This window comes from Ruditapes philippinarum, unplaced genomic scaffold (genome assembly GCF_026571515.1).
Source record: "Ruditapes philippinarum isolate M1 unplaced genomic scaffold, ASM2657151v2 ctg1856_1_1_1_1, whole genome shotgun sequence".
NCBI classification, from domain to species: domain Eukaryota; kingdom Metazoa; phylum Mollusca; class Bivalvia; order Venerida; family Veneridae; genus Ruditapes; species Ruditapes philippinarum.
This window is the reverse complement of record NW_026865998.1, coordinates 66,347-88,077: the sequence shown is the minus strand read 5'-3', so window position 1 is coordinate 88,077 and position 21,731 is coordinate 66,347. Positions and strand designations below refer to the sequence as shown.

Below are 21,731 nucleotides of genomic sequence, written 5' to 3'. Positions count from 1 at the left end.
AGGCAAAATTTGAACAACTTTGGTAGAGTACCTATAGATAATAACACATAACAAATATCAAACCTCTAAGCCTAGTACCTTCACACAAGAAGGTATTTTAAGTTTTTACTATATGTACATATAGTGAAAATCAATGACCCCTGGGGCGGGGCCGATTTTGACCCCAGGGCTATAATTTGAACAATCTTGGTAGAGGTCTACCAGACAATGCCTTATGCAAAATATCTAAGCTCTAGGCCTTTTGAGTCTTTACAAGAAGATTTTTTTAATTTATTCTTATAATTCCTTTTGGTTGCCATCGCAACCAGATTTCTGCATGGAATGAAATTCTTTGAACAACTTTAGAAGCCCTTCACCCAAGGATCAATCCTGCCAAGTTTGGTTGAAATTGGACTAGTGGTTTTTCACAAGAAGATTTTTTAAGTTCACTATATAATCTATATAACACACACACACACACACACACACACACAAACAAACACACAGGTGAATCGCTATATGCCACCGCATCGCAGATGCTGCGGTGGCATAAAAAACTGAATCAACAATATTTATCTGAGAGTGGTTTTGTTCTTATTTACTTTGAAATAGAAATAGTGTGAACGATTCAGACCGGATGATTTTTAATCGAAGCAAAGAATAACTACTGGGCAGAAATAGATTTTGTCCGGTAAACCAATTGTCCAGTAAATATGAAGGAGCCCAGTATTGTTTTCAACTTTTCCTTAATCTTAGCTAAAACTGCTAAGAAAGACTCTTCTAATGTTTGCAGATGTTGTTTAGCATTTTACCTCAGAGCCCTGTACATTTTTTTAATTCAAGCTGTGCCACCTGTAACTTATTCAATGTCATGAACGCACAGACAGGTTGAACTTTGGTGGGTGTCTCTGTATTCAAGCATCAACAGCGCTTTGTTCCAAGTAAAAAAAATCTTAAAACAGTAGCTATGCTTTGGAAGCCTTTTGCTTTTACAAGATACTATACGGTTGACAGATCATAATGATGAATACTATCACTTTCTTTGACTTTTATTCAGAAAATTCTTACCGATCTGCGGTAAGGAATGTAAGGGATATATTTACATAGTCATTGGTGATATTTAATTGTATACTTAGCCGTTTGTAAGGATGATCAGAATGACGCTTAAGTTATTTTAGAAGTAATGTGTCTAACACGCAGTAGGCATTTAAAAAAATTGACATCGTTTTGTAGACTGATATATATTATGTCCTCTTTTTTGATGCATCTCTATATTTGGATCCGAAAATAAGTACCTATTTGTTTTTATCAATGATTTACCGTTTTTTATTAAATAAAGATCAATATACAATGTATCCCATGTAAAAAAAATTAAATCTTCTATTAGAAAAGAAATGGCATTCTAACTCAAAAAGACTTATTGTTTTTTGTACATTATTGAGTTAATTTGGAAACAAAACGTATTAAATGTCCTTTTTGCTCATCCCCCATGCTTTGCAGTTATTAAAACTACTTCGACGAGGTATAGATCGTATTCTGTTGATGCAGTTGTGTTTTCATTGACAGGTGCACGGGAAATCACGTGACCCGGAAACGTACTTTCAACTGTATGGTAACTGTTTATACGGTCGTAAGACTGAGGGCGTACGACCGTGTTCATAAAACGGTATTGTGGAAATCGTAAGCTCGGTCGTAAGTATTGGTCGTAAGATAAGATCGCAGTTACGACCGTCTTTGTTGATAAAACGGCACCCAGGTTTTTTCCCTAGTAACATTAAGTATTTAATTTGATTAACAACAAGAACTGTCAGAGGACAGCGATGCTCGACTATTCGAAAAAGTTGTCACAAGGGTGTTTTATTGAGTATAATAATGCTTACCTATATGAATACATCAAATTGTCCGAAAAGGTACAAAGGCTTGTTATTAAGATGTTTTATCGAGTAAATCACTGCTTTATTATTATGAATGCATAAAATTGTCCCAAAAAAGGCACAGACACTTCAGTAGTTATGGAGATACCAGCTTACAAGCAAAAACTTTACCAAGAATTTATAAAAGAGGGGCATAATTATGCAAAAAACAAATAAGAGTTATTGGACTTGTGCCAATCATGTAAGATAATCACAGAGAACCAGTGTGTGAAGTTTCATTGCCTTCAGTAGTTATGGAGATACTTGCTTACACACAAAAACTTAACCACAGGGATGCCGACGCCGACAAATGGGTGACTGCATTAGCTCGATTATTCTGCGAATAGTCAAGCTAAAAATGGAATATTAAAAGAAGAGCATAATTTTTTGCTGTATCACATGAAAATAATTTTTTTTTTAAATCACACTAGGGTTTGAGATCTTTCATACACTGAACAAATAAAATTATTATTTGAAAGCAAATTATAGTAAAAATGACAACAACGAAAGGGATGAAAGGATTTAGATTCCGTATTATATAACAAATAAAACATGGCCTGTCGGGCAAAATGCAAGTTTACGTACTGGTTGGTCAGACTGAGGAAGGTATATGACCCTCAGCTGCGCTTCGGGCCATATACCTTCCTCAGTCTGACCAACCAGTCCATAAACTTACATATTGCCCTTAAGGCCATGTTTTGTTAAATAAGGAAAACCTATTTTGACACTAGGAGCAAAATTTGAAAAACTTTGGTAGAGGACCTATAGATGATATTATATTCCATATATCTAAGCTCTACGCCTTGTACCTTCACACAAGAAGATTTTTTAAGTTTTTGCCAATTTTGACAACAGGGCTATAATTTGAACAATCTTAGTAGAGGTCCAATAGACAATGGCTTTTGTTCTAGGCCTTGTGGGTCTTTAGAAGAAGATTTTTTTAACTTTTTCCTAACAATTTCTTTTAGTTGCCATGGGAACAATTTTGGAAGTCCTTCATCCAACGAACATTACTGACAAGTTTTGTTGAAATTGGACCATTGGTTTTGAACAATAAGATTTTTAAGTTTACTATATAATCTATATAACAGACAAACACACACACACACATACATACACAGAGAGAATAATCAATATATATGCCACTGCATCGTAGATGCTGCAGTGGCATATGAAGGGGCATTATTCGGTCAAAATGCTTAATACAGTGACCTCCTCCAGTGTACAGGTTCAAAGCCATATGTCAATGGACATTGGAAATATTTGAGTTGGTATGCAAACTTTAAAATAAATGTTAAGCCGACACTGTTGCTAGGCTAAATAGTAGAAAAGAAGTAGATCTTTTTATACAATTAAACTTTGCTAAAATGCAGTAGTGTTTTGTGTCTAGTGAATTTGGGAAGAGGGTCAAGATCAGATGTGTACAAAGGCCATAGTGTAATATTTAATTCAAAACAAGCAACTATCATAGTTTTGCAAGCAATACATAAGTCCCCTACCGGTTAGAACCCCAGCAACATTCTGAAAGGCCATTGGTCACTCAATTATGCCACTGAATGAATGATTGAATGAACTTAAATCTGTTCAGTTCTTAGTTTGTCTGTATTATAGTAATGTGTTAAATTTCCTTGAATAATAAGGAAATTATGTTTATACAACAGATAATCAAAAGATCCAATTTCCTCAGGATGAATATGTATAAGTAATGTTTCAACTTTTCTCTATATTAAGTAAATTTGATGGAAAAGTTCCAAGTGCTTTAAAAAGGATCTCAGGAAATAGTTTTTAGAAACTGAAAGACAGATAGACTGACAGACACTTTGAGGGTAAATCTTTAAACATCCCTGGTTGTTACCAGAATATAATATTTTTAAAAGCAAAATTCTCAAAGGAAATAACTCTTGAAATAAAGTTGCTAGAATTATGAACATTGTCATACATGATGCAAGTGTAACAAAGAACAATTATATTAAGTTTAAAGAAGATACCATTTATAATCACAAAGAAGTAAAGGGAAAAAATAACAAATTTCAAGTTCTTTAGATAACCTAGCTGAAGAACGCTATTTTATTGATGTTTTTAATCCGAAACTTAATACTATATTATTATTATTACCTTTCGGGTTGCGACTTGATTATTGTTCTCTGCCATAGTGTCATAATGGTGATCATTTCTGCCAAGAAGTTTTTACATTGGACCTTTGAGTGTGACCCTGACCTTTAGGGTTGTGACTTGAATATTGTGCTCTGTCAATGGTGTCATAATGGTGATCATTTCTGCCAAGTTATCTTAAAAACATTGCAGGGGTTATGGACAGACAAAATGTAGACTTTCTAACATTTGACCTGTAAGTGTGACCTTAACCTTGGGTGTAGCAATTCAATTATTGCACTCTGCACATTGTCTCATAATGGTGATCTCTCATGCCAAGTTATTTAAAAAACTTTTCACCGGATTAAATTTATTGGAGCGGACACAAATTATATACCTTTTAACACTTGACCTTTAAGTGTGACCTTGACCTTGGGGAAAACAACCCAATAATTGTGCTCTGCGCGGAAGGGGATTACCAAAGTTACAGCCAGTAATAGCAAGAACAAGCAAAATTTGGACATTTGACCATGAAGGTCAAGGTCATTTATGGATGAAGGTCAAGGTTAGTGTGGTCTACTAAAAGGTCTTGTTCCAAGGGTTATTGTGGCCAAGTATGAAATTTTATTAAAACAAAATAAGTAGACATCCACTAGAAGATTTTTTATGCCAAATATCTAAGCTCTAGCTCTTTTGGATTGCCACAAAAAGATTTTTTTTAGTTTTTGCTATATACATATTCGGAAAATCAATGACCCCTGGGGCAGGGCCAATTTGACCCTAAGGCTTTTATTAAAACAAAATTAGTAGACATCCACTAGAAGATTTTTTATGCCAAATATCTTAGCTCTAGCTCTTTTGGATTGTCACAAGAAGATTTTTTTAGTTTTTACTATATACATATAATGAATATGAACAACGCCTCAGGAAGGGCCAATTTTGACCCTAGGGCATTTAATTGAACAAACTTGGTAGACATCCACTAGAAGATGTTTCATGCTAAATATTTTTAGTGCTTTTGGGTTGTCACAAGAAGATTTTTTAGGTTTTTACTATATACATATAAGGAAAATCAATGACCCCCTGGCCCTAGGGATTTTATTTGAACAAACTTGCTAGACATCTATTAGAAAATGTTTCATGCCAAATATCTAAGCTTTACCTCTTTTGGATTTTCACAAGAAGATATTTTAAGTTTTTACTATGTACATATAAGCCAATTTTGACCCTAGGGCTTTTGTTTGAACAATCTTGGTAGACATCCACTAGAAGATGTTTTATGCAAGCACTAGCTCTTTCAGTTTTTTACAAGAAGATTTTTAAGATTTTTGTAAAAAAATCTTTCGGTTGCCATGGCAACCAGAGTTCTTCATGGAATATAATTCCTTGAACACCTTTGGTGGAGCTACATGCAAGAAACATCCCTGCAAAGTTTCAACAACTTTGACCAAGGAGGAGAAGTTGTCCATTTGAACAACTTGCTAGACATCTATTAGAAAATGTTTCATGCCAAATATCTAAGCTTTACCTCTTTTGGATTTTCACAAGAAGATATTTTAAGTTTTTACTATGTACATATAAGCCAATTTTGACCCTAGGGCTTTTGTTTGAACAATCTTGGTAGACATCCACTAGAAGATGTTTTATGCAAGCACTAGCTCTTTCAGTTTTTTACAAGAAGATTTTTAAGATTTTTGTAAAAAAATCTTTCGGTTGCCATGGCAACCAGAGTTCTTCATGGAATATAATTCCTTGAACACCTTTGGTGGAGCTACATGCAAGAAACATCCCTGCAAAGTTTCAACAACTTTGACCATGGAGGAGAAGTTGTCCATTTGAACAACTTTGGCAGGGGCCCACCAAAGGATCATTCCTGTAAAGTTTGATTAATGTGCAGTCATTGGTTTCCGAGGAGATGTTGTTTAAAGAAATTATTGATGTTGCACAACAAGGGAAGACAGTGGGGGATCACAATAGCTCACCATGAGCATGTTGTGCTCAGGTGACCTAAAAATCAGAGTTCTGTCATGTTTGGCTTGCTATATATCTCTTTGTAAAGCATTTTTGCTGATCATATTTTTATTGTTGTTACTTGAAAGAATACCTTTTGTATGATCATAATAAACTTCAAGATTTTACATGTATTTTTTGCTTGTTATCACTCACCTGATGTATTCATCTGAACCATTTTCTGTGCACCAGTTGATATTCTCCTTATCTTTGTTAAAATTGGTTGTTTCATCACTTAACTCCTCTGATGTATTGATCACAGTTCCTAGCTCAACTTTCAAATTGTAACCTTCAAATGCATCTACACCTTTAGGTAAATTTGCATCCTGACATTTTTCAATGTCACTAGTCTGAAAATTAATCTTAATTTGTTAATACAAAAACATGATTTTGAAAATAGTTTCATCTATACATATATAAAAAAAAAACACTTTTAGGCTTGTCATTTTCTTTAAAATTTATTCAACAAAAATTGAAAACAAGAGGGCCATGATGGCCCTGAAGTCGCTCACCTGTATATAGGCCCCCGGAGCGGGGCCAGTTTAAATTCCAGGGCTTTTATTTGAACAAACTTGGTAGACACCCATTAGAAGATGTTTCATGCTTAACATCTAATGTCTAGCTGGTCAAGTTTTTTCTTTACACATATAGTTGAAAACAATGACACACCTGGGGCAGGGCCAGTTTTGACCCAAGGGCTTTTATTTGAACAATCTTTGTAGACACTTACAAGAAAATGTTTCATGCTTAATATCTAAACTCTAGCTATTCGAGTTTTTTCAAAGAAGATTTTTAAGTTTTTGCTATACACATATAAGGAAAATGAATGTCCCCCGGGGCGGGGCCAATTTTGACCCAAGGGCTTTCATTTGAACAAACTTTGTAGACTCTCACTAGAAGATGCTTCATGCTTAATATCTAAACTCTAGCTATTTGAGTTATTTTAAAGAAGATTTTTTAAGTTTTTGTTATACACATATAAGGAAAATAAATGACCCCCGAGGCGGGACCAATTTTAACCCCAGGGCTTTTATAAGAACAAACTTGGTAGACACTCACTAGAAGATGTTTCATGCTTAGTATCTAAACTCTAGCTATTTGTTTTTTTTTCAAAGAAGACTTTTTAAGTTTTTGCTATACACATATAAGGAAAATCAATGACCCCCGGGGCGGGGCCAATTTTGACCCCAGGGATTTTATCTAAACAAACTTGGTAGACATCCATTAGAACATGTTTCATGCTAAATATCTTAGCTCTAGCTCTTTGGGTTCTTTAAAAGAAGATTTTATAAGTTTTTACTATATACATATAGGGAAAATCAATGACCCCCTGGGGCGGGGCCAATTTTGACCCCAGGGCTTTTATTTGAACAAACTTGGTAGACACTCACTAGAGGATGTTTCATGCTAAATATCTTAGCTCTAGCTCTTTTGGTTCTTTAAAAGAAGATTTTTTAAGTTTTTACTATATGCATATAGGGAAAATCAATGACCCCCTGGGGCGGGGCCAATTTTGACCCCAGGGCTTTTATTTGAACAAACTTGCCAAATATCTAAGCTCTAGCTCTTTGGGTTTTTTAGAAGAAGATATTTAAAAAATTTTCTTTTGGTTGCCATGGCAACCAGAGTTCTGCATGGAATTAAATTCTTTGAACAATTTTCAAAGGTGACCACCATAGGAACATTCCTGTGAAGTTTGGTTGAAATTGGCTTAGTGGTTTATGAGAAGATGTCATTTAAAGTAAAAGTTTACGGACGACGGACGGACGACGGACGACGGACGCCGGACGAAAAGTGATCACAAAAGCTCACCCTGTCACTTTGTGACAGGTGAGCTAAAAAAACCAACAAAAAACAAGATTGCATTTGCTAAAAATGCTATGCCACCGCAGTAATACAACACTAAATAGTAATGTAGGAACAGAATTATTTTGTTTCTATACAAATGAAGATAGCCATAATGCATAGATCACTGACCTATCTTATCCTTATCAGATTAGTGGTTAAATCTATTGTTATTCAAATAAAATATCAGAGTAGGAATCTATCAATGCAGTAGAGTCTAGTGAATTTGGTGGTGAAGGTTATATTTCACATGGCCAAAATTCCATGACTGTACATCAAAGGACAACACAGTTGTCAAAATCTAGGCCAGCTGATATCAAAGTTCACAGTTGCTGGGTTGTGTGGGTGTTGCGTTCATTGAAAGCCACTTTTCCTTGTTGATCTTGCAGAGATCTGCCAAGAATTTGAAAGTACTGGGCCCTGGGCCCACTTGGTCTGAAAATGATGGGCCATTTTTACCAAAGTTTGGGCCTTGGGAAAATAAGTAAACATTGACTTAAATAACTGTTAAAAAGTTTGTAGATAATTGAATTTCCCTGGTAATAAAACTTAAATCATATTTTATGACAAGTGGTTCACTTATGATTCAGTACTTAACCAATAATTAAAAATTATGCCTACATGGTAACTTTCTAATTAATATTAATTGCAGGCAAAATATTTTACAAACAAACGGCTGCTCAAAAATTTGATATGCAAATTTATTCACATAATTGCTGGTTCTTACTTCTAATGTCTAATACTGTGCATTATCCATTTAATTGTTCCTACTTTGCACCAAATGTCCCTTACCACTGTATATTATGACAAATTTTATTGCCCCTTGTATGCCTCTGTGTAGACAGCATACATCAAAGACACTTGCGGACAGACCTTTTGATCATGAAAAAAGTCATGCACAATGTTTCCCTGATTGGTTAATCGCCCTGTCAAATATTCTGATGATGAAATAGAAATCTTTTTTTTACATTACTTAAATCGTGAACCTGAGTGACCCTTGGGGTGATCAAGTTGTACACCTGTCAGATTATACTGTAACTTACAGCATTTCTTAAAATAGCGCAACACTTTTTTTTCAGTTACCGATAATCATTTTAAATATTAAGTAGTTGTATAATTTGTTTGTTTTATTGGATTAAATTTACGTAGTAGAAATGAGTATCTGTGTGGGAAAGGGATTATGAGAAGAAATGCGGTAAGTAGATAACATGGCCAAAAGCTATAGGGGAATGGATAAACTCAAGAATATGCATAATTACAGCTAGGAGAATGGGTAACATGTTGCTGTTGGTACCAGTTTTGACTGGATGACTAAATAACCCAGCAGACAGTTTTGTTTTCTTATAAGTCTGGCACAGATTTTAGATGCGCCCATGGCCCTTTGCTGCCGATTTTCCTGCGCCATTCTCATTTTTTTAGCGCCAAGAGCGCAAAATCGCGTCCTCGGCAAATCTCTGATCTTGTTTATCATATTTTACATCTTCATCTGTGCACATAGTCAAAATTTCATGGCTGTACATCAAAGGACAAGAAAGTAGTTCACTGTCCCCTTGGACAAGGAAAAACATTGACCCAAGGGTTTAATTCAAACAATCTTGATACAGTTACCTCCTCCTGTCTACAGGTTGGGGTCATGATGGTGAACAAGTGTGCAAAGTTTCAAAGCCATATGTCAATGGACTTTGAAAATATTTGAGGTATTACAAAAACTTTAACATAAGTGGTTACGCCGACGCCCGGGTGACTACAATAGCTCTACTTATTCTTATCAAATAGTCGAGCTAAAAAGCCTAACTCTACAAATAATGTGTTGATTGCAGCCAGTACTTACATACCAAATACAAACAAAATCATTGAAATCCTTCAAAAGTTATACTGCCGAAACCAACACTCTAGGAACACGCAACCTAAATGGGACAAGGGACCATTCCTTTTGCTTAATGAGGAGTATTGGCCCTTTATTCTATTGATACAGAATGAACTCTATTGTTGTTCTCTTTTGTTCATTTTACAGTTAGATGGCCCCATACTTATTTACAGTAGTGCAAATGAACAGACGGATGGACAACACCATACCATAATACGTTCTAAAGGTTTTCAAGTGTATAAATTATCATAATTTATATGATATCAAAATATAAAAGTACAATGCACAAAGGCTTTTGAACCTTGTTATATTCTTCATCATCTGCATCACAATCATTGTAAGTCTCCTCATTTCCATCACAATCATTGTAAGTCTCCTCATTTCCATCACAATCATTGTAAGTCTGCTTATATTTAATATCTGAAAAAAAGTTTTAACTCAGTAGTATTTTCTTTTACTTTATGAAATTTACGAATAATTTTGATATATGTCACAAATTGAATGTACTAAGCCCAGGTGCAATGATAAATCTCCAATCAAGAACCAATGGATTCTCAATCTATTGGGAGTTGGGAGCAAAAAATACATAAAGCTTTATGATTATACTGCTATAAAAGAAAATTAATAAGCCATTTATAAAACAACTACCTTTTGTAGTAGGCTTTGTGAACATTTCTCAAATACAGTTACTCTACTAAAGATTTTATACTTAATATTTCAATGCATGATGTATGACATTAAATAAGTTCAGATATTTTTAATAACCACAAGGGGACCTTTTGCCCCAAAATGCACACATGCACAAACACACATGCACACACATATACAGCAAAGCTCTGGCCTTTTACTTTTAGACAAGAAGATATGTGAAATTTGCATTCTCAAAACCCATTTTTGGCCCTGTGACCTACTTTACTACCAACTGGAACAATCTGGACTACTTTAATAGGCAACCATCCATGGATGATATGTGTGTTGTTTGGTTAACTATCTGTGGCTAAGTTTTATTACTTTCAGTTTAGGACTGTAGCTTACGATTCCTTTGCCACATTGGAGTTTATTTTATTTAAAGTAAATTACAATAATTTCTTGCTAACTTTCTCTATTTAATAAATCCCATTATTTTATTTTATTTGACAGACAATATTCTTGCATAGTTGTCACATGTAATTTTCTCTAAACTAAACTAAACTCAACTTAACTATTACCCCCCTTTTCCAAGATCATTCCCTTTATATAGGTTACAATAAACATGAAAATAACATGAAATTCGTGATACATGAAATACCTATGTTTCGACTCTGACGGATTCTGACAGAGTTCTTTCAGGTTCTGACGGAGTCTTGACTCAGCCGGTCATCAACTGACTCCGACAACTTAATTGTATATGTACACTTGCTATTTGCGACACTATCCAGTCAAATGGAGATATTGCACCAGTCAAATGGAGATGTTGCATAAAAAACAGACATTAGGGGATCACAATAGCTCACCATGTGCGCTTTGTACTCAGGTGAGCTATAAAAGAAGATAATGCTTACTTATTACAAAAACACTTACCAGTCAGGATTTCTTCACTTTCCTCAACCATATAATTATAATTTGTTTATTTTATCTGTTTTCAATGTTCTGGTAAATGAAGGTTACTATGAATAGAATATTATTGGGAATATAAAACACTATCAGGAGATTTTTATTTTAAGACATAAAAGATTTACTTACTTTATTTATCTTGGGACAAGAGTTAAAACTTGAAATATGTTTATTTTCATAATTATATACAAATACTTACCATTTTACACGAAAGAAGCAAGAATGTAATCCTTACTTTCCTGAGACTTACATATCTTTCCAATTATAAAGCTAATTTTGCAGTACTTCATTATCATCCTTAATGACCAGTATGGCCTCTATTAGTTTGTCAGCTGGGAAAAGCAATGACACTTGGAATTCTTTTACCTCATAAATCTCTTTTTTTTCAGTTAAAACCTTTATTATTTTTGGCTTGGAGTTTAAACAAATACTTCCATTTCTTTTGAACATGTTGTTATTTGTGAAATTAAAATTGCTGAATAAAATCATACATGTATTCCTTCCAAGCAACCAAAACAAAAACAAACAAGAAATGTCAAACGACAAATATGACCCACTTACTAGCCGTTGACTCACATTATCAGTAATTGTGTTATAGAAACTTGCAATAAATGGGTACATGGAAGTGTTCATTTATGAAAAAAGAACCAGTTTTTCAATTATCACCACTATTGAAAGTATTGTTGTCATTGTAATATAAATACATGCGAAGTACAGTATAACAATGTGCATTAAAAACCAATAACAATGTCCCTTTCTGGCTCAAAAGCAGCGAATCCCAATTGAAGCTTTCAAAAAGGAATATACAAGTTTAATTAAAATCTCATTTCTATATCAAGTTCTAGACCTGAAACCAATTTTCTATTTTTTAGTAAAAGTGACCTTTTATTGATCCTTAGGGAACCCAAAAGCAAGTCCAAGCAAAATCTTCACACACCAAGTTTCATTTAACCCTTTCCCTCATGAGCATATTGTGAAAAATGGCCGTTTTCATTGAAAAGCCTCTTGTTACAAGTTCAAACTGCTATGAAACTATGAAAAATGCTTCAATACTAATCAAACTTGGCACAAATGTTCATTGGACCATTGCCTTTGTAACGACATGCTCAGTCTTAAATTTCCTGTTACCATGGCAACGAGGGGACATCTCAAAATTGCCAAAAATCACTATTTTGCCTTGATTTTTTCCATCAAAATTTATTTCAAAGTGCTGCAACTTCTCAAGGGATTGAGATAGAGTCAAAGGCTTTTCAGCGTTGGTTACACGTTACCTTATGATCGACCTGGGGTCATTTTTAGCCTCTCACAAGTCCAAAATTTTCTTGGCGATGAGGGGGACTACCGCCCCCTTCAAACCCCCCAAACAGAAGGGGGCACATCCCCCTTCTGGCAACCCCCTGATGTATCTTTTGGATGGGGGGCGGCGCCGAAAAAGTGCTCACTTTTTTTAGCAACATTTCTCAAACGAAAACATGTGTTTGGGGCCCAAATAGGACATTTTTTCACTATTTGAGGCCTAAAAGAGGGGGGGGGGGTCAAAAGTGCATTGTTTTGCGTATATATGTGGTAAAGGGTTAAATATCTCATTCAAAACTCTAGTTTCTGGCTGGAAACCAAATTTCTATTTCTAGTAACAGTGACCTTGACCTTGATCCTAAGGGATCCAAAAGCAATCATAAGAGATTTATTTCCATAAGCTTTCTATACACCAAGTTTCATTGAAATATCTCATTCTAAGCACAACTTATTAACCAGAAACTTATTTTCTATTTTTAGTAACAGTGACCTTGAACCAGGAGGCCCAAAAGCAATTGTAAGCAAGGCCTTTACATAACCTTGCTATACAGCAAGTTTCATTGAAATAGTTCATTTCAAACTCTAGTTATTGACCGGAAAATTATATCCTGTTTTTAGTAAAATGACCTTGATCTTGATCCAGGAGGCCCAAAAGCAATCTTAAGCAAGGTCTTTACATAATCTTGCTATATATACACCCAGTTTCATTGAAATATCTCATTCCAAACTCAAGTTATTGACCTGAAATTGATTTTCTATTTTTAATATGGGACCTTGACCCTAAGGGGCCAAAAAACAATCCAAAGTAAGGTCTTTTCGTATGCTTGCTTTACACAAAGTTTAATTAAAATATCTTATTCCCTTGAGACTTAAAGAGAAAAACTAAAAATCTTTTACTAAGTTAAGGGCAAGAACTTTACAGATACTGAAATAATCCACAAGCAAACCCCAAAATGCATAAGTACATGGCTGACCAACATTCTTGTAAACTTTCAGGCCTACAAGTGAAATACTTTTTGAGCTATGCATGAACAAGTTGAAAATTGCAAATTTATACTACTGTAAGTCAAGGGCAATAACTCTACCTAAACTGAAAAAAAAATCCACATGCAAAGTCCCAGGTGCATAGCTTCACAGTGATGTGAATCATTATTCCTGTAATTTAGTGATGTTGTTCATTTTCCTTGATTCTAACTCAAGCACTCAAGGAACAAATAACATAATGAAACGTTTTTTACTAAGTCAAGGGAAATAACTCTACAAATACTGGATAAATCCACATGCGAAACCCCAGGTACAAAACTAAATATGCTGAGCAATGTTCCCGTAAGGATTAATAACTCTATGTCAAATCCTTTTTGAGTTACATGCGACACAAGTTGAAAATTGCAAAAAAATTTTAAGTCAAGGGCAATAACTCTAAAAATACTAAATAAATCCAGACGAATATACTCAGGTGCACAACTACACATGCTGATCAATATTCCTGTAAAGTTTCATGACTCTATGTCAAATCCTTTTTGAGTAACATGCGACACAAGTTGAAAATTGCAAAATTTTACTAAGTCAAGGGCAATAACTCTAAAAATACTAAAAATATCCACAAAAAATACCCAGGTGCACAACTACACATGCTGATCAACATTCCTGTAAAGTTTTATGACTCTAGGTCAAATACTTTTTGAGTTACATGCGACACAAGTTGAAAATTGCAAAATTTTCCTAAGTCAAGGGCAATTACTCTAAAAATACTAAAAATATCCAGACGAAAATACTAAGGTGCACAACTACATATGCTGATCAACATGCCTGTAAAGTTTCATGACTCTAGGTCAAATCCTTTTTGAGTTACGTGCAACACAAGTTGAAAATTGCAAAATTTTACTAAATCAAGGGCAATAACTCTAAAAATACTAAATATATCCAGACGAAAATACCCAGGTGCACAACTACACATGCTGATCAACATTCCTGTAAAGTTTCATGACTCTAGGTCAAATACTTTTTGAGTTATGTACGACACAAAAGAGAACGGAAGGAAGGACGGACGGACAAATGGACGGACGGACAGACAAGGGTAAATCTAAATGCCTGTCACTAAAGTGGGGGCACAAAAAAAACAAAGGGCCATAATTAGGACAAAAATTATCACTCACAAAACCAATAATGCGCCAGGGCACTTGATGACAAAGCTTCTGTGAAAGTTTTATCAAGATCTCTTGACAAATGTAGGGGGAGTTGCGACATAAAGGTGAGATGTTGTCACTGTGGTTCACAAGTTTAAAAGTAATTCTAATTGCCAGTCATCATGTATTAGTAACACATTGCAAAATTTACTTTAATTGGTAAAAGGATTTAATTGGTTTTAACAGTTAATAGATAACTAAATCAATATGTACTTCTGGTTCACAATAATTGCTAATTTCGTTTTTCATCCGATGATAAATACACATTCTCCAAAGTAATAGACATATTGTTGTTTAAATAAATGTGTTATGGTGCTTCTATATTTGAACTATCACGAGTGCTTTTTGTAAACATGTGCTTAATATTATTACTAATGAATACTGACAAACATGATTTGCATTCATGCCATTGCTACGTATATTTGTCTTTATGTTTCACAAATAATATACATGCATTAAATTTTAAGTTCATTTATAACTTGTGGTTGTAAGTGACTTTTGTCATTCAACGACTACTTTGGACATTCAATCAGGCAAATGTATATACATGTACGAATGTAAACATAATGGCAGCAGATCCAAGTTACTCGAATTCTGTTTCTCTCAAAGTAAAATGCCCAGTTCCTTGAAATTCTAGTCAACTGTAGTTATAACCAATCAAAATATGAAATATAAAGACCTTGACCTTTGAATTACTGACCCCATTATGACTTATCAATATGTGAAATATGAAGCCGTTATGATAAAAAGCTTTCAAGGTAATAAGTGACCTTGACCTTTGACCTAGTGACCCCAAAATCAATAGGTCTCATCTGCTAGTTATGATTAATCAATATGAGAAATATGAAGACTTTATGATAAAAAGTTTTCAAGGTAATAAGTGACCTTGACCTTTGACCTAGTGACCCCAAAATCAATGGGGGTCATCTTCTAGCTATTACGAATCAGTATGTGAAATATGAAGACTGTGATAAAAAGCTTTCAAGGTAATGGGCGGAAACCATTCTGACATTTAAGGATCCTGTGACCTTGACCTTTGGCCTAATGACCCCAATATCAATGGGGGTCATCTACTAATTATGACTAATCACTTTGTGAAATATGAAGACTTTGTAATGAATAGTTTTCAAGATAATCAGCGGAAACCATTCTGAAATTTAAGGCACCTATGACATTGACCTTTAACCTAGTAACCCTAAAATCAATAGGGGTCATCTTATAGTTATGACCAATCAGTATGTGAATTATGCGGACTTTGTGATAAATAGTTTTCAAGATAATCCGCGGAAATCATGTGGTCTACTGACAGACAGACCAACCAACCTACAAACATTAGCAAAACAATATATATTATGTACGCCCTCTTCTTCGAAGGGGGCATAAAAAACAACAATTTCATGACTAAATTTTATATTCTGAAAAGCCTTAAAGGTCATGACCTTTACATTAACTCCAAGCTATTGATTTTTTTAGAACTAGAAATGTGTCATCACGCCACGGATGCCCCCGAATGCAGCCAAAATTTCAGATGTTAATATATTTATTTTCAAATTTTTTGCACAAACTATTTTTTTTTTCATTTTAAGTTCAAAGCCGTTAAAACTATTCAATGTAAACACAAACCATTTTTATACAAAGTTCAAGGCACTGAAACTATTCAGTGTTAACCTTTTGTAAATTGCATATTGCATATTTGTAGCTAAAGTAATGACTACATACATTTCCACAAAAGTATGAGTGCTGAAACTGAAAATTAAGTTTTCTTCTAACATTCAAGAGAGATAACTTTGTCCAAAATCATTGAACCACAACCAAATTCAAACTAGAACTGCTTATTTCTAGGATGTATCTATATGTCAAATTTGAGTTGATAGTGTAGTGTTTTTTTTTCAAAGTGATAGGGGCATAACTCCACCAAAAATGATCGAACCATGACCAAATTCCAACTTGAACTGCTTATTCCTAAGATGTATCTATATGTAAAATTTGAGATGAATAAGTAATATCGCTAGAGAGATAATGAACGGAAACTGAAAAGTTCATATTATTTTCAAAGTGAAAGTGGCATAACTCTGCAAAAATGATCGAACCATAACCAAATTCAAACTTGACCTGCGCATTCCTTTGACGTATCCATATGACAAATTTTAGTTGAATGTGTAATACCGTTGGAGAGATAATGAACGGAAACTGAAAATTGAATCAAGGGGCATAACTCTGTCAAAAATCATTGGACCATGACCAAATTCGAACTTGACCTTTATTTTCTCATGATATATCCATATGTCAAATTTGAGTTGAATGTGTTTTGTTTGTTTGTTTCATTTTACGCCTTTTTCCAACAGTATTTCAGTCATATAGGCGGGTAGTTTCCTAACCATCATTCCTGGAGAGTTACACCAGTACTAAACAACCTTCCTCTGCACTAAACTACCAAAGCATCTCCTGGGGATTGAACCCACGCCAGAAAGGTAACTGGATTAGAAGTCATCGACTCTAACCCCTCGACCACGGAGGTGGTGAGTTGAATGTGTGCAACCGTTACTTAGATAATGAACGGAAACTGATGATGACAAGACAATGTTTCATATCTAAGCTCTAGCCCTTATAGATTTAAAGAAATAGATTTTTAAAATTTTAACTTATATACATGTACATAAAAGAAGAGCTGTCATTGATTCAGCTTGTAAAGCATATCAACCATTAAACACCTGGAAATAAGTTAAGCACCCCCCCCCCCTCCTCCCCCGAAAACATTATGTCATTTTAGGTTACGTAATCGTCAACATTTACCAACAAGAGCTGTCGGTAGGACAGCAACTCTTGACTATTCTTAGTGCTTGATAGTAAAAAAAGCCTTGATTAAAAGGTAAATTTTCTAAGTAAAGAAAAAGGCAAAATTTTTTTTTAAATCCATATTACAGTTATAGGCCTTGGAGAGGGTCCTATAATGCTCTCAAAGAAGAGTATAAAATTTCAACATGTTTCAAAGCCTTATGTCAATGAACTTTGAGGTATTACAAAAACTTGTAACGTAAATTCTAAGTCGAAAAAGGGGCATAATTCTGTCAAAATGCTTGATAGAGTTACCTCCTCCTGTCTACAGGTTGGGGTCATGATGTTGAACAAGTGTGCAAAGTTTCAAAGCCATATGTCAATGGACTTTGAAAATATTTGAGGTATTACAAAAACTTTAACGTAAATTCTAAGTCGAAAAAGGGGCATAATTCTGTCAAAATGCTTGATAGAATTACCTCCTCCTGCCTACATGTTGGGGTCATGATGGTGAACAAGTGTGCAAAGTTTCAAAGCCATATGTCAATGGACTTTGAAAATATTTGAGGTATTACAAAAACTTTAACATAAGTGGTTACGCTGACGCAGACGCCGACGCTCAGGTGACTACAATAGCTCTACTTATTCTTATCGAATAGTCGAGCTAAAAATATCCACCAACTAGAGGATGCTTTTGTAAAAAAGCGCATGTCTCCCCCACTGCTGAGAATAACTGTGAATGGAAACAGGAATGGAAATGGAGATAAGATAATGTAAATACCCGGTAGTCACTTCAATGAAGGCTGTCTATGGATGGTTTCTATTGTTAAGGTTGTATGAGAAGATGCTTCCTAAACTGTTTGTTTTTAACCAGGTATTCAATTTTGAAAATCCTGGTTATTCAATCAGCGTATGGCAGGCGGGCGTCAAACGAAATTGCACTTGATGGTCATATCATATATAGTTTCACAAATGAAATTAAATGAAATTGTGTCTGCTCCATAATTCTTCAAACCTTTAAAGGATTTTGATGATACTTGAAACAAACGTTCATATTTTCAGATTTTTTTACACTATTGAAAGACAACTCAAATTACAATGTATGTAAAATCATGATAACTGTAGTGTGTTGGGATGACTCCACTCGTTTTCACAATGAAGCCTCTCTGGTAGATACTTGAAACAAAAATTCACCACATCCAGAGAACGTGTAGAGTACATGTTTCGTATGGCTGGTTCCAAGGTCAAGGTCTACTTGACACTTGAATGTCATATCATATATAGTTTCATAAACGAAATTAAAGGAAATTGTGTCTGCTCCATAACTCTTCAACCCTTTGAAGGATTTTGATGATACTTGAAACAAACGTTCATATTGTCCGATTTTTTACACTATTGAAAGACAACTCAAATTTCAATGTATGTCAAATCATGATAACTGTAGTGTGTTGGGACGGACTGACGGACGGACAGGGCAAAAACAATATGTCTCCCCCCAGTTTGAGGGTTGTAGGTCAAAAGGAACTCTAGTTATCATTCGGAAATGAGAAATTGACCAACGGTCACTGTGACCTTGACCTTTGACCTACTGACCCCAAAAACAATAGGGATCATCTGCTCTATAAGACCAATCATCCTATGAAGTTTGAGGGCTGTAGGTCAAAAGGAACTCTAGTTATCATCCGGAAACGAGAAATTGACCAACGGTCACTGTGACCTTGACCTTTGAACTACTGACCCCAAAAACAATAGGGATCATCTGCTCAATAAGACCAATCATCCTATGAAGTTTGAGGTCTGTAGGTCTAAAGGAACTCTAGTTATCATCCGGAAACGAGAAATTGACCAACGGTCAGTGTGACCTTGACCTTTGACCTACTGACCCCAAAAACAATAGGGATCATCAGCTCTATAAGACCAATCATCCTATGAAGTTTGAGGGCTGTAGGTCAAAAGGAACTCTAGTTATCGTCCAGAAACGAAGAATGGACGGACGGACTGACGGACTGACGGACAGACGGACTGACGGACGGACAGGGCAAAAACAATATGTCTCCCCCCGAGGTGGGGGAGACATAATAAATGTTTTGTATACACTCTAACACAATACTTATAAACAGTAACATTTTTGGTAAAAAAAAACAACAAATTTTTTTATGCTTGTATCATAGTTTGGAGACCTTTCTGTTGAAAATGTGTCAGGGTTAAATCGTATACATATACATGCACAGTGCGTTAACTGGAGTGCGGGGTATTAGTTACCCGCACTCCAGAGCATGCCCATTGATTGGCTCATTTTTGCTGGGGTTTACATATTGTGACGGCAGAGAAAGGGAAAGCGACAGAAATGTCAAATTCAGATGTTCGTTCATTGGTTCATTTTTGCCGGGGTTTCATATTGTGACAACAGGGAACGTGATTTTATGTTTGACTATGATACAAAAGAGAAAGAACACCAAAACACTCAGCAACTATTCACTATTTAGGGTAGAAGATTTGTATGCGGCCGGATAGCTCAGTCGGTAGAGCCGCAGTACAGTATTCCAAGGGTCCCGAGTTCAAGTCCCGGTCAGGCTACACATTTTTCTCACCCTGTGACATTTGGCACCCAACAGGGGACCGTGTCTGGAAAAAGCTCAGAGTTTAATTAACATTGCTCTGTAACTCTGTGAAATTCGAGGACGAATTTCAATATAGCAGGGTTGTATGTCACCGTTTAGAACTATTCACTGTGTTTGCAGCCGGATAGCTCAGTCGATAGAGCCGCGTACGGTATTTTGAAGGTCCCAGGTTCGAGTCCCGGTCAGGCTGCACATTTTTCTCACCCTGTGACACTTATTTCCAGGTGTACATTTATCAACAATACACCAATATATGGATAATTACTAATAAAATACTAATAAATACTTGTATTATTACTTTTCAGACTTGTTTAAATGACTTCAGTATGATAGTATTGGCAATCAGCAAGCAATAAGTAAGTCCCCTACCCATTAGGACCCCAGCAATATATGTGACAATTTCATTACCTATTTTGCATTCTTTTTACTTTCTAAATTAACAGCTTTTTTCATAGTGAATATGACTATGTAACATATTTGCAGATGAATTGTTATTAGTTTCACAATTCTACAGGAGAAACGTTTTTTCTTTACCTGCACAGTTTGGCATTACCAGACCAATTCCAGTTGGATTTGGCAGATCTGAAATACCAAGAAAGTAACAATTGCCATTCAACCAAGCATAAGATTGTATGCAACCACATGTTAATACACAAACAAAAACAAGAGGGCCATGATGGCCCTGAAATTGCTTACCTGAATATAAAAACTCTCCATGAACAAGAATAATTTTGACCCCAGGGCTTTTATTTGAACAAACTAGAAGATGTTTCATGCTTAATATCTAACCTCTTTGGGTTTTTTTCAAAGAAGATTTTTTAAGTTTTTACTATAAACATATAAGAAAAATCAATGACCCCCCCCCCTCGCCCCGTTACAAAACTAATTTTGACCCCAAGGCTTTATTAATTTAAACAAACTTGGTAGACACACACTAGAAGAAGTTTTTTCTTTCAGTTGCAATGGTAACTTAAGTTCTGCATGTAATTAAATTCTTTGAACAATTTTCAAAGGTGACCACAAAAGGAACATTAGGGGTTTATGAGGAGATATTGTTTAATTAAAGTAAAAGTTTACAGACGGACGCCGACGGACACCAGATAAATTGTGATCACAAAAGCTCACCTTGTCACTTTGTGACAGGTGAGCTAAAGAACATTTACAATATAAAATCATCATTATATATACATTGTGTGATTTATAATGTCCTTATAATGTGCTCATATCCTTTCATAAATATCCCTGCAAAGCTCACATCTCTCTTGCTAGAGTTCATGACCTCTAACCATTTCATAAATATCTCTGAAAAGCATTTCTTTTGCTAGAGGTCATGACTTTTAGACTTACAGCTATTGAATTAGACCTATGATATTATGTACATGATGAAAACTAATGACCCCTGGGGGGGGGGGGCAATTTGCCCCAGGGCTATATTTGAACAATCTTGGTAGAGCTCCAATAGACAATGCCTTATGCAAAATATCTAAGCTCTAGACCTTGTGGGTCTTTAGAAGATTTAAAAAAAAAATTCTAAAAATTTCTTTTGGTTGCCATG

The 21,731-nt window shown here is 35.1% G+C and overlaps 1 protein-coding gene across 1 annotated transcript in view; it reads right to left on the bottom strand.

Annotated features, from left to right (window-relative positions):
* Positions 1-21,731, bottom strand: part of LOC132730958 (uncharacterized) — a 142,028-nt gene that overhangs the window by 93,184 nt on the left and 27,113 nt on the right. The window contains exons 3-5 of the mRNA XM_060717041.1: positions 20,711-20,758; positions 10,007-10,125; positions 6,150-6,343 (exon numbers count right to left, since the gene is read on the bottom strand). Coding sequence (XP_060573024.1) covers positions 6,150-6,343; positions 10,007-10,125; positions 20,711-20,758 — 361 coding nt within the window. The remainder of the gene's footprint in view (positions 1-6,149; positions 6,344-10,006; positions 10,126-20,710; positions 20,759-21,731) is intronic.